This window comes from Loxodonta africana, chromosome 19, assembly GCF_030014295.1.
Source record: "Loxodonta africana isolate mLoxAfr1 chromosome 19, mLoxAfr1.hap2, whole genome shotgun sequence".
In the NCBI taxonomy this organism is placed as follows: domain Eukaryota; kingdom Metazoa; phylum Chordata; class Mammalia; order Proboscidea; family Elephantidae; genus Loxodonta; species Loxodonta africana.
In genome coordinates this window covers 80,936,668-80,952,791 of record NC_087360.1, presented here as the reverse complement: position 1 = coordinate 80,952,791, position 16,124 = coordinate 80,936,668, and the positions used below count along the sequence as shown (strand labels likewise).

General features: G+C 42.8%; 1 protein-coding gene across 2 annotated transcripts in view; it reads right to left on the bottom strand.

Moving 5' to 3' along the window:
* The window catches only part of PDLIM3 (PDZ and LIM domain 3), a 32,165-nt gene extending 19,826 nt beyond the window's left edge, over positions 1 to 12,339 (bottom strand). For both annotated transcript variants that reach the window (XM_003412334.2, XM_003412333.2), the window contains exons 1-2: positions 12,229 to 12,339; positions 1,159 to 1,310 (exon numbers count right to left, since the gene is read on the bottom strand). In XM_003412334.2, the coding sequence (XP_003412382.1) occupies positions 1,159 to 1,310; positions 12,229 to 12,321 (245 nt within the window). In that variant the 5' untranslated portion in view covers positions 12,322 to 12,339. The remainder of the gene's footprint in view (positions 1 to 1,158; positions 1,311 to 12,228) is intronic.
* Positions 12,340 to 16,124: the final 3,785 nt, after the last annotated feature.

Below are 16,124 nucleotides of genomic sequence, written 5' to 3'. Positions count from 1 at the left end.
CCCGATGTTTGTGAAACTACTAGAAGCCTTCAGTAATGTAAGCAAAAGCAATATTCTTTGCTCGTTATTCTGTATTCTCCCATCTGCTTAGTCTTATGTTTTTAGTGTCCTTTAATGGATCCATATTGCCTGAAGGACACTGTGTGGTTTTGGAGAAAGTAGGTCTCTGCTGCATATGGGAAACAGTAAAGGAGGGAGAGACCCTGGAGGCTCGCCCTGCAGAATTACCACAAGGCAAACTCCCTGGGTCTTCCCAACTTCCCCTTATTCTACCCAGGTCACCCCAGGAGATAGCGAGTGATTTGCCAGATGGATTTGCCACCGGCATCAAGGAGACGTGCTCTGTCCGTTCCTTCTCCTCCATCTGTTTGGAAACTCATGGCTGCTAAGGGACCAAGTGCTTGGCAAGAACACAAGTTATGCACAGATAGGGGAAGAGTCCATTTCACTCACGAAATGCCATATTGGCCGCCTTCTGTACCCAGTAGGGTAAGCTGGGGCCAATGTGAATACAATAGCAACAGGGTAAACACGCATTAACAACCACTATTGCAAATCATTAGTTTCATGATTCATTTTTGGATCAAGACTTTTGGCAAGAGATGGGGTCCTCTTTTCTAATATTCTTTTTGGTAGGAAACATCTCACTATCTAAGATATCCCTGTGCACAAGCACTCACATCTCGTAAGATTCTTCTGGGCTGAGTTCTATACAAAACAGCCAATGGCATACAGGATATTAGCAACCTATTTTTAACATGATCACATCTAGGAGAATTTCTAAATTCCATTCCATTCTCTCCCACATTTAAAGGGTGGTACCAACTAGCTGTGCTGTGCGGTGTCTGTGTGGCCAATGCGTTTAATGGTTCTGTTTTCATAGTCAACTAACTAGGTTATTACAGAAAAAAAAATGTTTCTGCAGCCTTTTTCATGATTTTGATATTCCAGAGAGTTCCTTTCAGAAATTGTTTCTCAACAGCTACCAGACTGACTGACTTCTGTGAAGAGCAGACCAAAGTGGCTGATGCATAAAAAAGCCAGTCAAAATCCTAGTCTGTGACACTCCAAAACACTGGGAAGATGAAACCATGTATAGTTCTGGATCAGGCTCTCCTGAAAAACAGATCAAATTTTAAGCCATTAATTAAGGAGCACCTGTCAATTTTGAGACACAGCTGGTGTACTGCTGCTTTAATCCTGTCCTGCGCATCGGCGTGAGTCATGGACTCGGTGCCAAAGCCGTCAATGGCCACGATGACATCTCCAGGACACAGGTTGGCAGCCGCCGCCTTGCTTCCTGGAGTAATCTGGAAGAAACCATGGCGTCAGTTAAAAACCAAGATGCTTCAGTTTCTAGAGTTTTGTGCTGACATTTGTATCTCAGCCCGTAACGCTTTTAATGTATCACTGGGCACGAAATCTTACATCTAACTTGGAATAACTCTCAACTGAGCAATTGTGTTTAGCTCTATTTTCCCATCAGATTAAATGACTTTGTTTATTGCTAACAAAATTTGTTCTATCATGGCATCTCTCTCTTTATAAAACACCTTCCATAACTTCATGTCTAAATCATATTTTCTTTGTTTCAAGCCAATTTTTTTTTTTCTACAGGAATAGAGCTTTATTGCATTTAAGGAATTACTGTATCTGAATCGAAACCGCTTTAGCCTCCTTATAATTCTTCATCTTTACAATTCCATGGGGGGCACCTAGGATGTAGAAAGCTGGAAAGGGCATCACTTTTGCAGTAACAAGAAGAAAGTTAAGTTATTATACCTTTTCTTGAACTCTTCAGAGAACTCAAGGCAACCAGTTAGCCTGAAATCTAAGGAAAGACAGACACTTGCAAGGACAAGACACGAGCATGGGCTCACCTATATCAGAACACAGTAGGAAGATGGGGCCACAATACTAGCTGTTAAGAAGAACTCAGCTAAAATTATTGAGGACTTGCTAGACCCAGTGTGAGTCAGCATGCCAGTATAGAGCTGCCCTCCCGCCGCCCCCCCCGCCCCGCCCGCCGCCCTGGGAACCACAGACACAAGGGAATTTTGTATTCACTTCTGGTCTCTTCTCCATGATCGAAGAGCAAATGGAACAAATAGAAAACAACCAGCCAGATGGTAGATTTTAAGAAAACCATATGAGAAATTGCATTAAGTATAAATGGTCTAAACATATCAATTAAAGTACAGGTATTGTCAAACTAAGTAAAAAAGCAAAACACAATTATATGCTGTCTACAAGAAACACATTTTTTGTGGGAGTTGGGGAGGAGATAATAGGAATATTTAAGGATATGGGAAAAATGTGGTTGTTAAATGTTTAAAATAGGAAATTTGAAATTATTACTATGTTGAGTATTCAGTTAAAGAAAATGTTTCTTTTTGATTACTGTGTTGTTGCTGTGTGCCATCGAGTCGATTCCAACTCATTAGCTACCCCATTAGACAGAGTAGAACTGCCCTATAGGGTTTCCTAGGCTGTGATATTTATAGAGCAGATCACCAGGTCTTTTATCCCATGGAGCCTACTCCCAAATTTTGTGGGTAAACCCCAGCTACTTACTAATAGGCCTCACATGGTCTGGCCCTGCCTACATCTCTGACATAATTTTACACCACTCCTGCTGCCCCTCATTCACTGTGCTCTAGCCATTATGATTTCCTTTTAGTTCCTCAAACAGGCACAGCTTGTCCCCTCTTCGGGAGCTCTATATGCACTGTTTTTTTCTGCCTCTACCCTTTCCTGGTTGCTTCCCTCCACTCTCCACCTGGTTGCTCCTTCTTATCCTCTAGGCTCAAAAAGCACATTCTCAGGAGACTTCTCTGACCATCCGAAGTAGCTTCTCCAGTTCCTACCCCATCATTCTCCACTATTACAGCCTGCTCATTTCCTTATGGTATTTACCACTATTGGTACTTTTTACGTTTCTTTATGTACTTGTATATTGTCTGCTTCCTCAATTATACCTGAGGGCTGATACAATATGATGCTTATTTGTAATGCTTCCCAGTGTGTACACCAACGCTTGGAATCAGTGAACAATTGGTTGAAAAAGAGCGAAAAGGCCATTTAAACCAGAGTCTATAAAACAAAAAGAGCTAATTCCTACATGCCAAAAGATTATGGCTATTAATGTCAACCTATTATTTTATGTTTGGAAATTCCCACTATTTAGAACAGAATGATACACAGAACTTGACTTAAACCCCAAACCGTTCCAGTAATAACCTAGATAATTCCCCATGTTTTACTTGAAGATCAGTCATTAATTTATTTTTCCCTCTGTTTATTCTAGATATCTATTCTATTTAACTTTGTGGCTCTAAAGGAGATCCAAGTTTCATCTAAATAAACAAAATTGCTGGAATAAATTCTCGTGTGTCATGGATCTTCAGCCTCATGACTAAAATACTTACTGTACTTTCTTTAGTTACTTCTATCATCTCACTGTAATTATTGTGACCATTTTTCCAGCAGGAACAGCTGATAGAAGCTGGGTAAACACATTTGGGGGTTATTACATCTAGGCCTCTGGGAGACATTTCACAGAGTTTTCCGTTTGATATGTTCTCCCAGACCCAGAACTGTTAGAGAATCAACAGTTTCCACCCCACATATGACGTGTAGGGAACAATCTTAAACTTTTAATTTTCTCTAGCTATAGTTTTTTTTTTTTAATAGTTTGTCAAAAACCCCTTTGCTATGGAGTCAATTCTGACTCACAGCGCCCCTACAGGACAGGACAGAACTGCCCCACAGAGCTTTCAAGGAACAGTGGGTAGATTCAAACTGCCAACTCTTTGGTTAGCAGCTAGGCTCTTTAACCACTTTGCCCCCAGGGCCCCTGGTCAGGAAACCCTGGTGGTGTAGTGGTTAAGTGCTACGGCTGCTAACCAAAAGGTCTGCAGTTTGAATCCATCAGGCGCTCCTTGGAAACTCTGTGGGGCAGTTCTACTCTGTCCTACAGGGTAGCTATGAGTCAGAATCGACTTGATGGCAGTGGGTTTGGTTTGGATTTTTTTTTTTATAGTTTGTCAAAATCAGTGCTTTCTATTTTTAAACTTCTAAGACCAGAATGCTTTTCTTTGAGTTAAAACACTAGGAAACATGGCTCAATGTGTTAGCTTAAGCATATTTTCTCATATACTTAAGTAGATTTTAGCTGTATGACACTCAATCCTAATATGAGTCGATTCTGAGTCATAGCGACCCTATAGGACAGAGTAGAACTGCCCCATGAGTTTCCAAGGAGCGCCTGGCGGATCTGAACTGCTGACCTCTTGGTTAGCAGCCATAGCACTTAACCACTACGCCACCAGGGTTTCCAATGTATATGTGTCCATACGAATTTTAAACAGAGGCATCTGGTGTTCTTAACTTAGATATTGAACATTACTTAATTTTATGAATATTAATACTAAAATTAATAATACTATCTACATTTATGCAAAATATTACATTTGCAAAACTCTCATACCATTGACTATCACAAAAACTCTCTAAGACAGGCTGAACAAGGAAGACTGTCCTGTTTTCTGAGCGGGAGAGGAGTCTAGGTAACCTGTGACTTCTCCCTAAGCTGGGAACAGCTGTAGTACAATATCAGCTGTTTCAGATGACAAATAAGGAAAGTGGTTGATGGTGACGGCCAGAACCCGCTTCTGACTTTGTGTTCAACCTGACAATTACTATCCTGAGCCTCCAAGAAGGAAATTGAGGTTAAAAAAAAAAGGGTGAAGAAAGGGGGATTAGGGAGAAGGAGAAAACCTGATCCTGTCACCTCTTCTTAGTTCTCAAGTTCAGCTGGCCTAGTGATCAGAAAACGGCTGCTAAAATGGCCCAGCAATTTAAAATCTGTTTAATCACAAAAATATATTATTTTTTCATTAATGAATTATTTTATATTATTGGTCACAGTTTATTGTCATTATGTTTTTCCACATAAGGAGAGAGCTAAAGTGAGGCATAGGTTTTTTCCATTAATTATTTATTATTCAAGTTCATAAGAGTATCGAATGTAAAAAGTACTAGAGAGATAATTGGAAATAATACTTCAGTTCATCACTCGGCCCCATGTTTTCAAACCTGCCTGATCATAAGATGTCATGGACTGAATTGTGTCCTCTCAAAATATCCGTCAACGTGGCTGGGTCATGATTCCCAGAATTGTATGATTGTCCACCATTTTGTCATCTGATGTGATTTCCCCATGTGTTGGAAATCCTGTCACAATAATGTGAATGACATGGATTAGCGGCAGTTATATCAATGAGATTTACAAGATTAGATGGTGTCTTAAGTGGATCTCTTTTGAGATATAAAAGAGAGACAAGAGCAGAGAGACACGGGACTTCTTACCACCAAGAAAGCAGTGCCAGGAACAGAGCTCATCCTTTGGACCTGAGGTTCCTGCACTGAGATGCTCCCAGATCAAGGGAGACTGATGCATCACAAGGACCTTCCTCCAGAGCAGACAGGGAGAGAGAAAGCCTACCCCTGGAGCCAGCGCCCTGAATTCGGACTTCTAGCCTACTGGACTGCGAGAGAATAAACTTCTCTTTGTTAAAGCCATCCACTTGTGGTATTTCTGTTATAGCAGCACTAGATGATCAAGACATACGAATCAGCTGGGGTCCTTGTTGAACGTAAAGGCTCTCAGATTCCACTCAACGAACTGAACCAGAATCTCTAGGAGAGGAACTAGAGAATTTGTATTTTTAACAAGTATCTGAGATGATTCCTTGGGGCCCTGGTGGCGCAGTGGTTCAGAGCTCAGCTGCTAACCAAGAGGCCGGCAGTTCAAATCCACCAGCCACTCCTTGGAAGCCCTACAGGGCAGGTCTACTCTGTCACATAGGGTCGCTATATGAGTAGGAATCTACTTGAGGGCAATGGGTTTGGGTTTTGGTTTATCACCTCTGTTATCAAGAAAATCTTACAAAAGAGTTATCTCTGTCTTTAGGGGAGAAAATTGATGCTCAGAAAATATAAGCAGGTTACTTAGGGTCACACATCCAGTGAAAATATGAAATTCCTGCCTGGGTCTGTCTGACTTATAGCTCAGGTGCTTCCACTATTCCACAATGCCTCTCCTGTAGGTAATCTCTCTCCTAACCCCTTCTATCTCTTTGGTCATACCTTTCTTGTGGAATCAAGGATGGATTGTTTTTAACAACTTAATGGTAGTTTATGTCCCTTCTATTGACATTTTTTTAGTATCGACATGAGATTGTCAGGAGTAGAAATAAGTCTAAAGTCATAATTACATCACTAAGTTTTCATGGAGGATGCATTCTGTACTTAGTAGATATTTGTGGGCTATGAATGTAATGAACACATGAACCAGTACTTCCACGCAGACACAGTCATTGTGAGAACAAAATTAAATAGGTTTTATTCACATTGACCTTTTCACTACATTTGTATAAGCCTGGAAAGGACTGCATTTAGCTATAAACATTTCTTCCTAAAATTTCAAAGGATGATATAGTTTATGTTAAAGTGTTATACTTTTCTATGTTAAAGTCTACAAAAATTAAGAATATATTTGCTGTTATTAGTTGCCACTGTGTCAATCTACATATAGTCAACTTATTTTTCATTTTTTAAAAAAGATTTCTGTCAAGTGATTATGAGGTAATCTAAGAAATTTAAGTTGTTAAAGCAAAACAAAAAATGTGATCCACCATTTGAAATGGGTGTCGTGACCTTTAACCCCTCACAGCCTTTACCCATATGTTTACACCCTTTAATTCTCAATGCTGGCATTCCATGGAGTCCCTGGGTGGCACACATTGTTAATGCTGGAGTTTAAAAAAAAAAATTGCCACGGACTTGATTCTGACTCATAGCAACCTTATAGGACAGAGTAGAACGTCCCCAGAAGGTTTCCAAGGCTGTAATCTTTAGGGAAGCAGACTGCCCCACATCTTTCTCCCCGAAGCCGCTGGCAGGTTCAAACTGCTGGTGTTTGGTTATCAGCTGAGCACTTACCCATTGTGTCACCAGAGAAATTGGTGATTCAAACCCATCCGGAGGTGCCTTGGAGGTGAGGTCTCCTGATTTGTTTCCAGAAGATTCCACCCTTGAAAACCCTATGAAGCGCAGTTCTACTCTGCACAGCTGAGGTTCCCCATGAGTCCCCAAGAATACACTAGCATTTCCTATGTTGGTACCCAAGTCCAATTAGCATTCTTGCTTACAGTGATCTTGATCCCGGTGTCATGGAAAGAAGAGTGGGCTCCGGGAAGGAAGGAAGGAAGGATGGGCGAGGAGAGGAAAGAGAGAGAGATCATGTGAAAAAGAACATGCTGGCATCAGATGTACGTAATCATTTCATATCATGTAGACAGAAGGAGCTGCAGTGTACTCCACATCGGACCACGTGGGAAAACAGTCGGTAACTTGGCACGAGTGCAGGATCACCTTCTGGGTGGTCTAAGAACTTCAGAAAGAGGTTCCTCAGAGCGTACGTGCAAGAAAAATTTCTTGGAAAGGAGTTCACTTAGCGATGTGAAAATTTGACAAAATCAGCCAATTTGACAAAATCAGCGGTCTGTGGGACGGGGGAGGGTGGTGATCTCTTAGTTATCTAGTGCTGCTGTAACAGAAATACCACAAGTGAATGGCTTTAACAAAAAGTTTATTCTCTCACAATTTAGGAGGCTAGAAGTCCAAATTCAGGGTGCCAGCTCCAGGGGAAGGCTTTCTCTCTGTCGGCTCTGGGGGAAGCTCCTTTTCATAAATCTTTCCCTGGTCTAGGAGCGTCTCAGCACAGGGACCCTGGGTCCAAAGGATTCACTCCACTCCTAGCACTGCTTTCTTGGTGGTAGGAGGTTCATGCATCTGCCCTGCTCGGGCAAGTGTTGCAAAGCTCTTTAGCTCCTCCAGTAAGTGCCTGGAGGCACCCCACTCTGCCAGTAAACCTCAGCTGGAAGGCACTGAGCTCTCTTGCTTTGTGGGTCGGCAAGCCTAGATCCACCGATAAGTGTTTGGAGGCACCTCACTTCACCAGGAAGCCTCCTGCCCAATGGCACTCAGCTCTCTTGCTCTGTGGGATGGCTCCAATGCCATCTTGTGCTGGTCTCCTGGTTCTGCTGCTGTGTTTCTCTGCCTCTGCTTCTTGCTGTCTGTGCTGTCTCCAATGTTACACTTCTCCTCACTTCCTTCTGAGTCCTCACCAGAATTGTCTCTGATGTCTGTAGTCCCACCAAGAGTCTCCTCAAGGCAATCTAAAAACTCTTGCCGCCCCTACCCATTCAGTTTCAAAACTGCTTCCACATTTTAGGTATCTGTTAGAGCAGCACCTCACTCTTTCGGACTCAAATTCTGTCTTAGTCGTCTAGTGCTGCTATAATAGAAATAACACAAGTGGATGACTTTAACAAAGAGTAATTTATTCCCTCACAGTCTAGGAGGCTAGAAGTCAGAGTTCAGGGTGCTAGCTCCAGGGGAAGGGTTCCTGTCTCTGTCGGTTCTAGGGGAAAGTCCTTGTCATCAGTCTTCCCTTAGAGCGGACAGAGAGAGAAAGTCTTCCCCTGGAGCTGGCACCCTGAATTCTGACTTCTAGCCTCCTAGGCTGTGAGATAATTAATTTCTCTTTGTTAGAGCCTTCCACTTGTGGTATTTCTGTTATAGCAGCCCTAGATGACTAAGACAGGAGGTGACACCATGAGTTACCCCACTGGGTGACACCAGCTCTACCGACACCACTGCCTGGTAGAAAACATAAGTACCAAGAAGAGGTCATAGACCAACAGCTATGGTGATCAAGTGGGTAAGATGGCTATTATTGCGGGACTGGTCGGAGGGGGGTGTTTGAGTGGGTTTCCACAGGCATGGAGAACAGTGGGGTGGGGACGAGAAGAGAATTCTGAGGAAAATGATAGAAAAAGCAAAGACATATTGGGGAAATCAACAGTGGTCCAGAGTAGCAGCACAACTACTGTGTATGGGGTGGGAGGAGAGAAGGGAGAGCGTGGGAGGAGAGAGTGAGGAAACCATGCTGGAAACATGAGTTGAAATAGATGGATGCTGTGCTAAAAATCACAGATTTTATTTTCTTTAAATTGGTGATGTCATTGAAGGATTTTTGAGAATCAGGGAGAGAGGAGCAACTTTGCATTTTACGAAGATGTCTAGTAAGAATATGCAGGGTGAACTGGAATGGGGGGAGTCAAGGTGAAGTCTGGAATAGGGACAGAAAGGAGGAGTCTAAAGTCTTGAAGACAGAACCAGTGGGATTAAGCGATGACTGGATGGCAGAGAACATCTGTTTGGAGATATTGGCATAATGAGTGCAACCTTTCACGTTGGGGATTTAAGAACGCAAGCGTTGGAGGCAAGTAGATCCGCCATCAAATCCTGCCCTACCCCTCCCTAGCTCCAGGATCAGGTGTAGGTTAACGAGTCACTCGAAGCCTCACTCTCCTCATCTGCAAAAAGGGAGACTAATAGCACCACTCTCACAGGATCACTGCGAGACTTAAGTGAGTCAGTGCACAGTGCAAAGAGTTAATGCACTCAGCTGCTGAATGAAAGATCAGAGGTTCGAGTCCACCCAGAGGCACCTTGGAAGAAAGGCCTAGTGATCCACTCCTGAAAAACCAGCCATTGAAGACACCGTGGAGCACAGTCCTACCCTGACACACACGAACTGGAATCGATCAGATGGCAAGTGTCCTTTTGCTTCGTGTTTTGTTTAGTGCACATGAAGAGCTGAGGGTAGGACATGGGAAGGCAAAGAGTGTAATAATGCACACATGACCATATTTACTGCCTTCTAAAATAGTATAAAAATTACAGAATAAGTCTACTAACAACAATACTGACAATTATACTTTGTAATACATTTTAGTCTTTTTCAAATGATTTTCAGTATTCTTATAACTTCAATTAGGTATTCACTAAGGCATAAAAGTTCAAATTAATATGTGTTCATTTATTCAACAAGAATCTACTATGTACATTAGTTGGTTTGGGGACACTTGAGATAAAAAAATGAATTAGTTTTGTCTGTTCTCCCTAAGTTAACAAATTAATTGAAGTGAAAAGACATAATCAAATGAAATAGTCATATATGGTCTTACAGTGTTTTTGAACCAAGTGTCAGAATGAGTGGCAGAAACTAGTTACGGATCAAAAGTTCAGAAAAGCGTTACCTTTCCGAATGGTAATTGTCATTATAGCTAATATTTTACCAACAGCTTCTCTAGTCCAGTTCTAGAAATGGAAGAGGACTGCTTTAAAATAAACATTGTTTATAATGTTAACAACTCAAAATTTCCAACATATGATTAATCGTGTTGACATGTTACATAGTAAAAGCAAGACATTTCTTTTATAAATCCTTAAAGGAGTTTGTGACAAAATAATTTACTTCTTCAGGTTATAATATAAATACGATTTATCCTTTGTTAGCATTCAAACACTTGGTTCATTTAATATAAACAAGTGAAAACTATACACCATAAACTTTAAAAGTATTTCTCAGTAGAGATAATGGAAAACTATTTTCTTTGGTAAATCCATTAAAGGCACTGCTTGGCCTGGATCACTGAAGCATTTTCTGCTTAATTTACTTAGGATCATTTTTGGGGGATATTGAGTTTTCACGTCTTATACAAAAACATGTGTCAGATACGTTTATATGTTTTTGAAAAATGTAAAACAAAGCCTAAAATGTTCCATTGAATGTGCCTGTATAATACATATTTGGAGATATTTTAAAAAGGACTTTGTTTCCTAAATCTCATCCAAACCAAAACCAAACCCACTGCCATCAAGTGGATCCCGACTCACAGCGTCCCTACGAGACAGAGTAGAACTGCGCACTGGGTTCCCAAGGCTGTAATCTTTGCCGAAGCGACTGCCACATTTCTTGCAGAGTGGTTGGTAGGTTCCTACTGCTGACCCTGGGGTTAGCAGCCCAGCGCTTTAACCACTGTGCCACCAGGGCTCCTCCGAAATCTCACAGACATATATAAATACAAAAGAATTTAGAAGGCCATTCCTTTGTTCAAAATCTCTGAATAAATCATTTTGTAAAGTATGTATTTATTTATAAAATATAGTATAAACAGTAAAGAAAGAAAACAAAGGTATGCTAATCAGAGCCCTGGTGGCACAGTGGTTAAGAGCTCTGCTGCTAACCTAAAGGCGGAAGTTCGAATCCACCAGCTGCTACTTGGAAACCCTATGGGGCAGTTCTACTCTGTCCTACAAGGTTGGAGCGGCCCAACAGCAGTGGATTTGGTTTGGTTTAAAGGTATAATGTTATGAAAATAAAAGTATATACTTTGAAAGTTTATGCTGTTAAATTAGATTTTAAATTCTTTGTATGTGATAACTGAAACAAAAATAATTTTCTATTAAGACAAATGCAAGTGTTAGAAAAAGTCAGCTACAGCGAGTAACGCTTTAGAATTAATCCTAGACACTTACTGACAGGACTTAGAGGTTTTACTTTTACTATTTTGTTTCTTTCCTCATAACAGCTCTCTAGAGAGCACTGAGCAAGGAAAGAAACTTGACTTTGATATTAAATTATTATCTTCTGAGTTATCAGGCTGGGTGGTTACTTTCCATCAGGTAAACTAAACAGTCTGACAAGTTTTCTTTGTAGTTTGAGTTATAAGGGATGATTCCTAAGCCAAGTTCCAAGCTTAGGAAAATATTTATTCAAAATGCCTGGAAACCAGGAATACACATTAGCAATATTTTCCCTGATATGACCGGCTCCAAACTGGCCAATCCACATTGTACCCTACAAACGGCGCCTCGCTGAAGTTTACAAGAAAAACTCTCAGAGGACGGTTTAACTCGAAGACATGACCCTGGTGTCGGTCTTTCTGTCTCTCCTTCCCAGGATCCCATCTCGCTCCTTACCGAAGGGAGCCGGGGTGCGGAGGGAGGGCGGGCGGGAAGGCAGCGCACGAGCCAGGGTCAAGCGCTCAGTTTACCTCTCCTCGGAAGGTCGCTGCAGAGACCCTCTGAGTTGGGTGTTTACCCTCTCAGCTGCTCTGCACCCTCCGAGCCTCAGTCTATCAAATTGCAGCCGCCCCTCGAGCTGTGCGCCCGCAGCCCCGGACCCACCGCACGCACCACCCTCCCGCGCCTCGGGCGCACCTGCCACTCTCCGCTCCAGGGGACCTGCTGCGCCCCCCAGGACGCCACAGCCCCCGACTGGCAGTGAAGGCAAGAAGGGGAAATACCTACCCTGGTGATGACTAAAGGCTGGTTGAAGTCTATTCCCCCCGAGAGTCTGAACCCCCAGGGCGCAGGGCCCGGGAGGATCACGTTCTGGGGCATGGTGCTCCCAGGGAGGCGGGCGCAGCGAGGGGTCTACGCACGAGTCCGGAGCCCGACGGCCACTCCGCTCCCGGGGCGGTGTCCTCGCCCCGACTGTGGCCGGAGCCCTTTATCCCTGCTCCACCGTGACGTCACTGATCCACTGCCCTCCCCGCCCCCTCCCACTAGGAGCGCTCCAACTTTGGAAGCGAGGCCGGGCCAGACCCGCGGGAGTTCAGGGCGCGCACCGACTGGGTGCAGCCTCCCAGGCCCCTCGGGAGCGCGCTGGAGGAGGCTTCGGGTTACAACCTCCGCCACGCCCTTAAAGTAACACCTGTCCTCCTGTTTGTCTTCTGCTGGAAGCTCAGCAGCGCGCACTTGATGGGAAGTAAAAAGCACTGAAACCACGGCCTCCGTGTTGGCAACACTGAACGTCACCAATAACACGGGTTGTTCAGCAGTTTTGAGTGTGCTAATGTTTACTTATTAGCTGTGAGACCTAGGTTGTTACTTAACTCCCTTGGCCTCCGCTTCTCATCTTTAAAATAGGAGCAATAACTGTACCTCCCTCACAGAGTTACTGTGAGAATTAAATGAGCTACTCCTGCACGACCCCGAGGTACACCCTTCTTGATTTGAAACCACGCAGTATCCCTCTTACTCAGTTTGGAAGACTGCCTCTTGGTTAAAGTACAGGTTCCCCATGAGCACAATTGAGTGTTCTGAAATTCCCATTCTTCCCAATGTTATCCTTAATTTGTCATGATCCACACAGCCAGATGTCTTTGCATAGTCAACAAAACAGAGGTAAACATGCTTGTGGTATCCTCTGCTTTCAGCCAGGATCCATTTCGCATCAGCAGTGATATCCCTGGTTCCACATCCTCTTCTGAATCTGTCTTGAATTTCTGGCAGTTCCCTGTCCATGTACTGTTGCAACCACTTTGGGAATTATCTTCAGCAAAATTTTACTTGCATATGATATTAGTGATATTGTTTGATAACGTCCACATTCTGTTGGATCAGCTTTCTTTGAAATGTGCACATATATGGATCTTTTCCAGTTGGTTGGCCGGGTAGCTGTCTTCCAAATTTCTTGGCATAGACAAGTGAGCACTTCCAGCGCTGCCTTCCCTTGTTGAAACATCTCAGTTGATATTCCGTCAATTCCTGGAGCCTTGTTTTTCACCAGTGCCTTCAGTGCAGCTTGGACTTCTTCCTTCAGTACCATCAGTTCTTGATCATATGCTACCTCCTGAAATGGTTGAATGTCGACCAATTCTTTTTGGTGAAGTGACTGTGTATTCCTTCCGTCTTCTTTTGATGCTTCCTGTGTTGTTCAATATTTTGCCCATAGAATCTTTCAAAATTGCAACTCCAGGCTTGAATTTTTTCTTCAGTTCTTTCAGCTTGAGAAATGCTGAGTGTGTTCTTCCCTTTTTGTTTTCTAGCTCCAGGTCTTTGTGCATTTCATTATAATACTTTACTTTGCCTTCTCAAGATGCCCTTTGAAATCTTCTGTTCAGCTGTTTTACTTCATTTCTTCCTTTTGCTTTAGCTACTCTACATTCAAGAGCAACCTTCAGACTCTCTTCTAACCTACATTTTGGTATTTTCTTTCTTTTTAATGACCTTTTGCTTTCTTCATGTATTGTAAGCAAATAATCCAAGAAAATGGACTATATAAAGAAGAACAGGCCATCAGGGTTGGAGAAAGACTCATTAACAATCTGCCTTATGCAGATGACACAACCCTGCTTGCTGAAAGCAAAGAGGACTTGAAGCACTTACCGATGAAGATCAAAGACTATAGCCTTCAGTATAGATTACACCTCAACATAAAGAAAATGAAAAGTCTCACAACTGGACCAATGAGCAACATTATGATAAATGGAGAAAATACTGAAGTTGTCAAGGATTTCATTTTACTTGGACCTACAATCAACACCCATAGAAGCAGCAGTCAAGAAATCAAATGATGTATTGCATTAGACAAATCAGCTGCAAAAGACCTCTTTAAAGTGTTAAAAAGCAAAGACGTCACTTTGAGGAGTAAGGTGTGCCTGACCCAAGCCATGGTATTTTCAATTGCCTCATACGCGTGTGAAAGCTGGACAATGAATAAGGAAGACCGAAGAAGAATTGATACCTTTGAATTATGGTGTTGGCAAAGAATATTGTATATACCATGGGCTGCCAGAAGAAAGAATAAATCTGTCTAGGAAGAAGTACAGCCAGAATGCTCCTTAGATGTGATGATGGCGAGACTTTGTCTCACATACTTGGAGCATGTTATCAAGAGGGACCATTCCCTGGAGAGAAACATCAGTGAAAAACAGGAAGACCCTCAAGGAGAGGGATTGACACAGTGGCTGCAACAATGGGCTCAAACACAGCAACGATTGTGAGAATGGAGCAGGACTGGGCATTGTTTCATTCTGTTGTACATAGGGTCACTATTAGTTGGCACCGATGGCACCTAATGGCAACTATAAGTGCTCAATAAATGCTAGGTATTTCTAATTAGGAATGTTCATATACTGTATATTTATGGGTGTGCATATAATAAGTTGTTGGTGGTAGGTGCGGTGGACTCATATCCTCCCTATGGGACAGAGTAGAACTACCCCGTAGGGTTTACTGGGAGTGGCTGATGGATTAGAACTGCTGACCTCTTTTGGTTGTCAGTTGAGCCCTTAATCACTGCACCACCAAGGCTCCCTAAACCCTATCCCTATGGTTATAATCCCATTTGGGCACGAGTTTCCTTTGTTATGTTAATTAGGCAACATTAATGCATGATGTGTCTCTTTTGAGCTATAAAATAGCAGTTTAAGCAAACAAGCAAGCAAGCGTAGCCAAGAAGATACACGCCACGTGATCACCTAGAAACCTAGGAATACCCAAAACCCCACTGCTGTCGAGAACAGAGTAGACAGAGTAGAAGTGTCCCGTGAAGTGCCTGGTGGATTTGAACTGCTGACCTTTTGGTTAGCAGCTGTAGCTCTTAACCACTACACCAGCAGGGTCCTGAAAAAAGACAAGGACTTTCCCTCAGAGCAGAGAGAGAGATACTTCCCCTGGAGCTGATGCCCTGGAGCTGGTGCCCTATGTTCAAACTTCTAGCTTCCTAAACTTGAGAAAATAAATACCTGTTAAAGTCACCCACTTGTGGTATTTCTGTTAGAGCAGCACTAGATAACTAAGACAAAAACAAAACCCATCGCCGTCGAGTCGATTCCGACTCATAGTGACCCTATAGGATGGAGCAGAACTGCCCCTTAGGATTTCCAAAGAGCACTTGGTGGATTTGAACTGCTGACCTTTTGGTTAGCAGCTGTAACTCTTAACCACTATGCCACCAGGGTTTCCAACTAAGACAAGGAGTAAGAAATACTTTAAAAATGAAATACTCCCAAAGATTGAGGGTTCTGGACTCAGTGCACATGTGTAGGGCCCTCGTGGTCCAGGAGAGCAGAGGATAATACTTACATTTATAATACGTATACTTATAATACTTAGAGTCTGTGCGGAAGAGGTCTTGAGGCTGATGGAGGAAAAATAAAAGCAGTTCAGGAAGCTGTAATCACAGTGTACCTGCCTGAGGGTAGTGTCAGTCACAGAATTTGCCCTCAATGGCACATTAAATAAAAGTCCTGACGGGTAGCTGTTTTCTGGTCCCAGACATTTTCCAGTGCCCCACCTATGCTGGGTTGTCAGGGAAATGAACATCATATATTCTTGTCAATTTTGCCTATGCCATAGCAAAGGGCATTTCCTGTCAGCACTGGCTGTCTGCAGACACAAACACATCCACACCCACA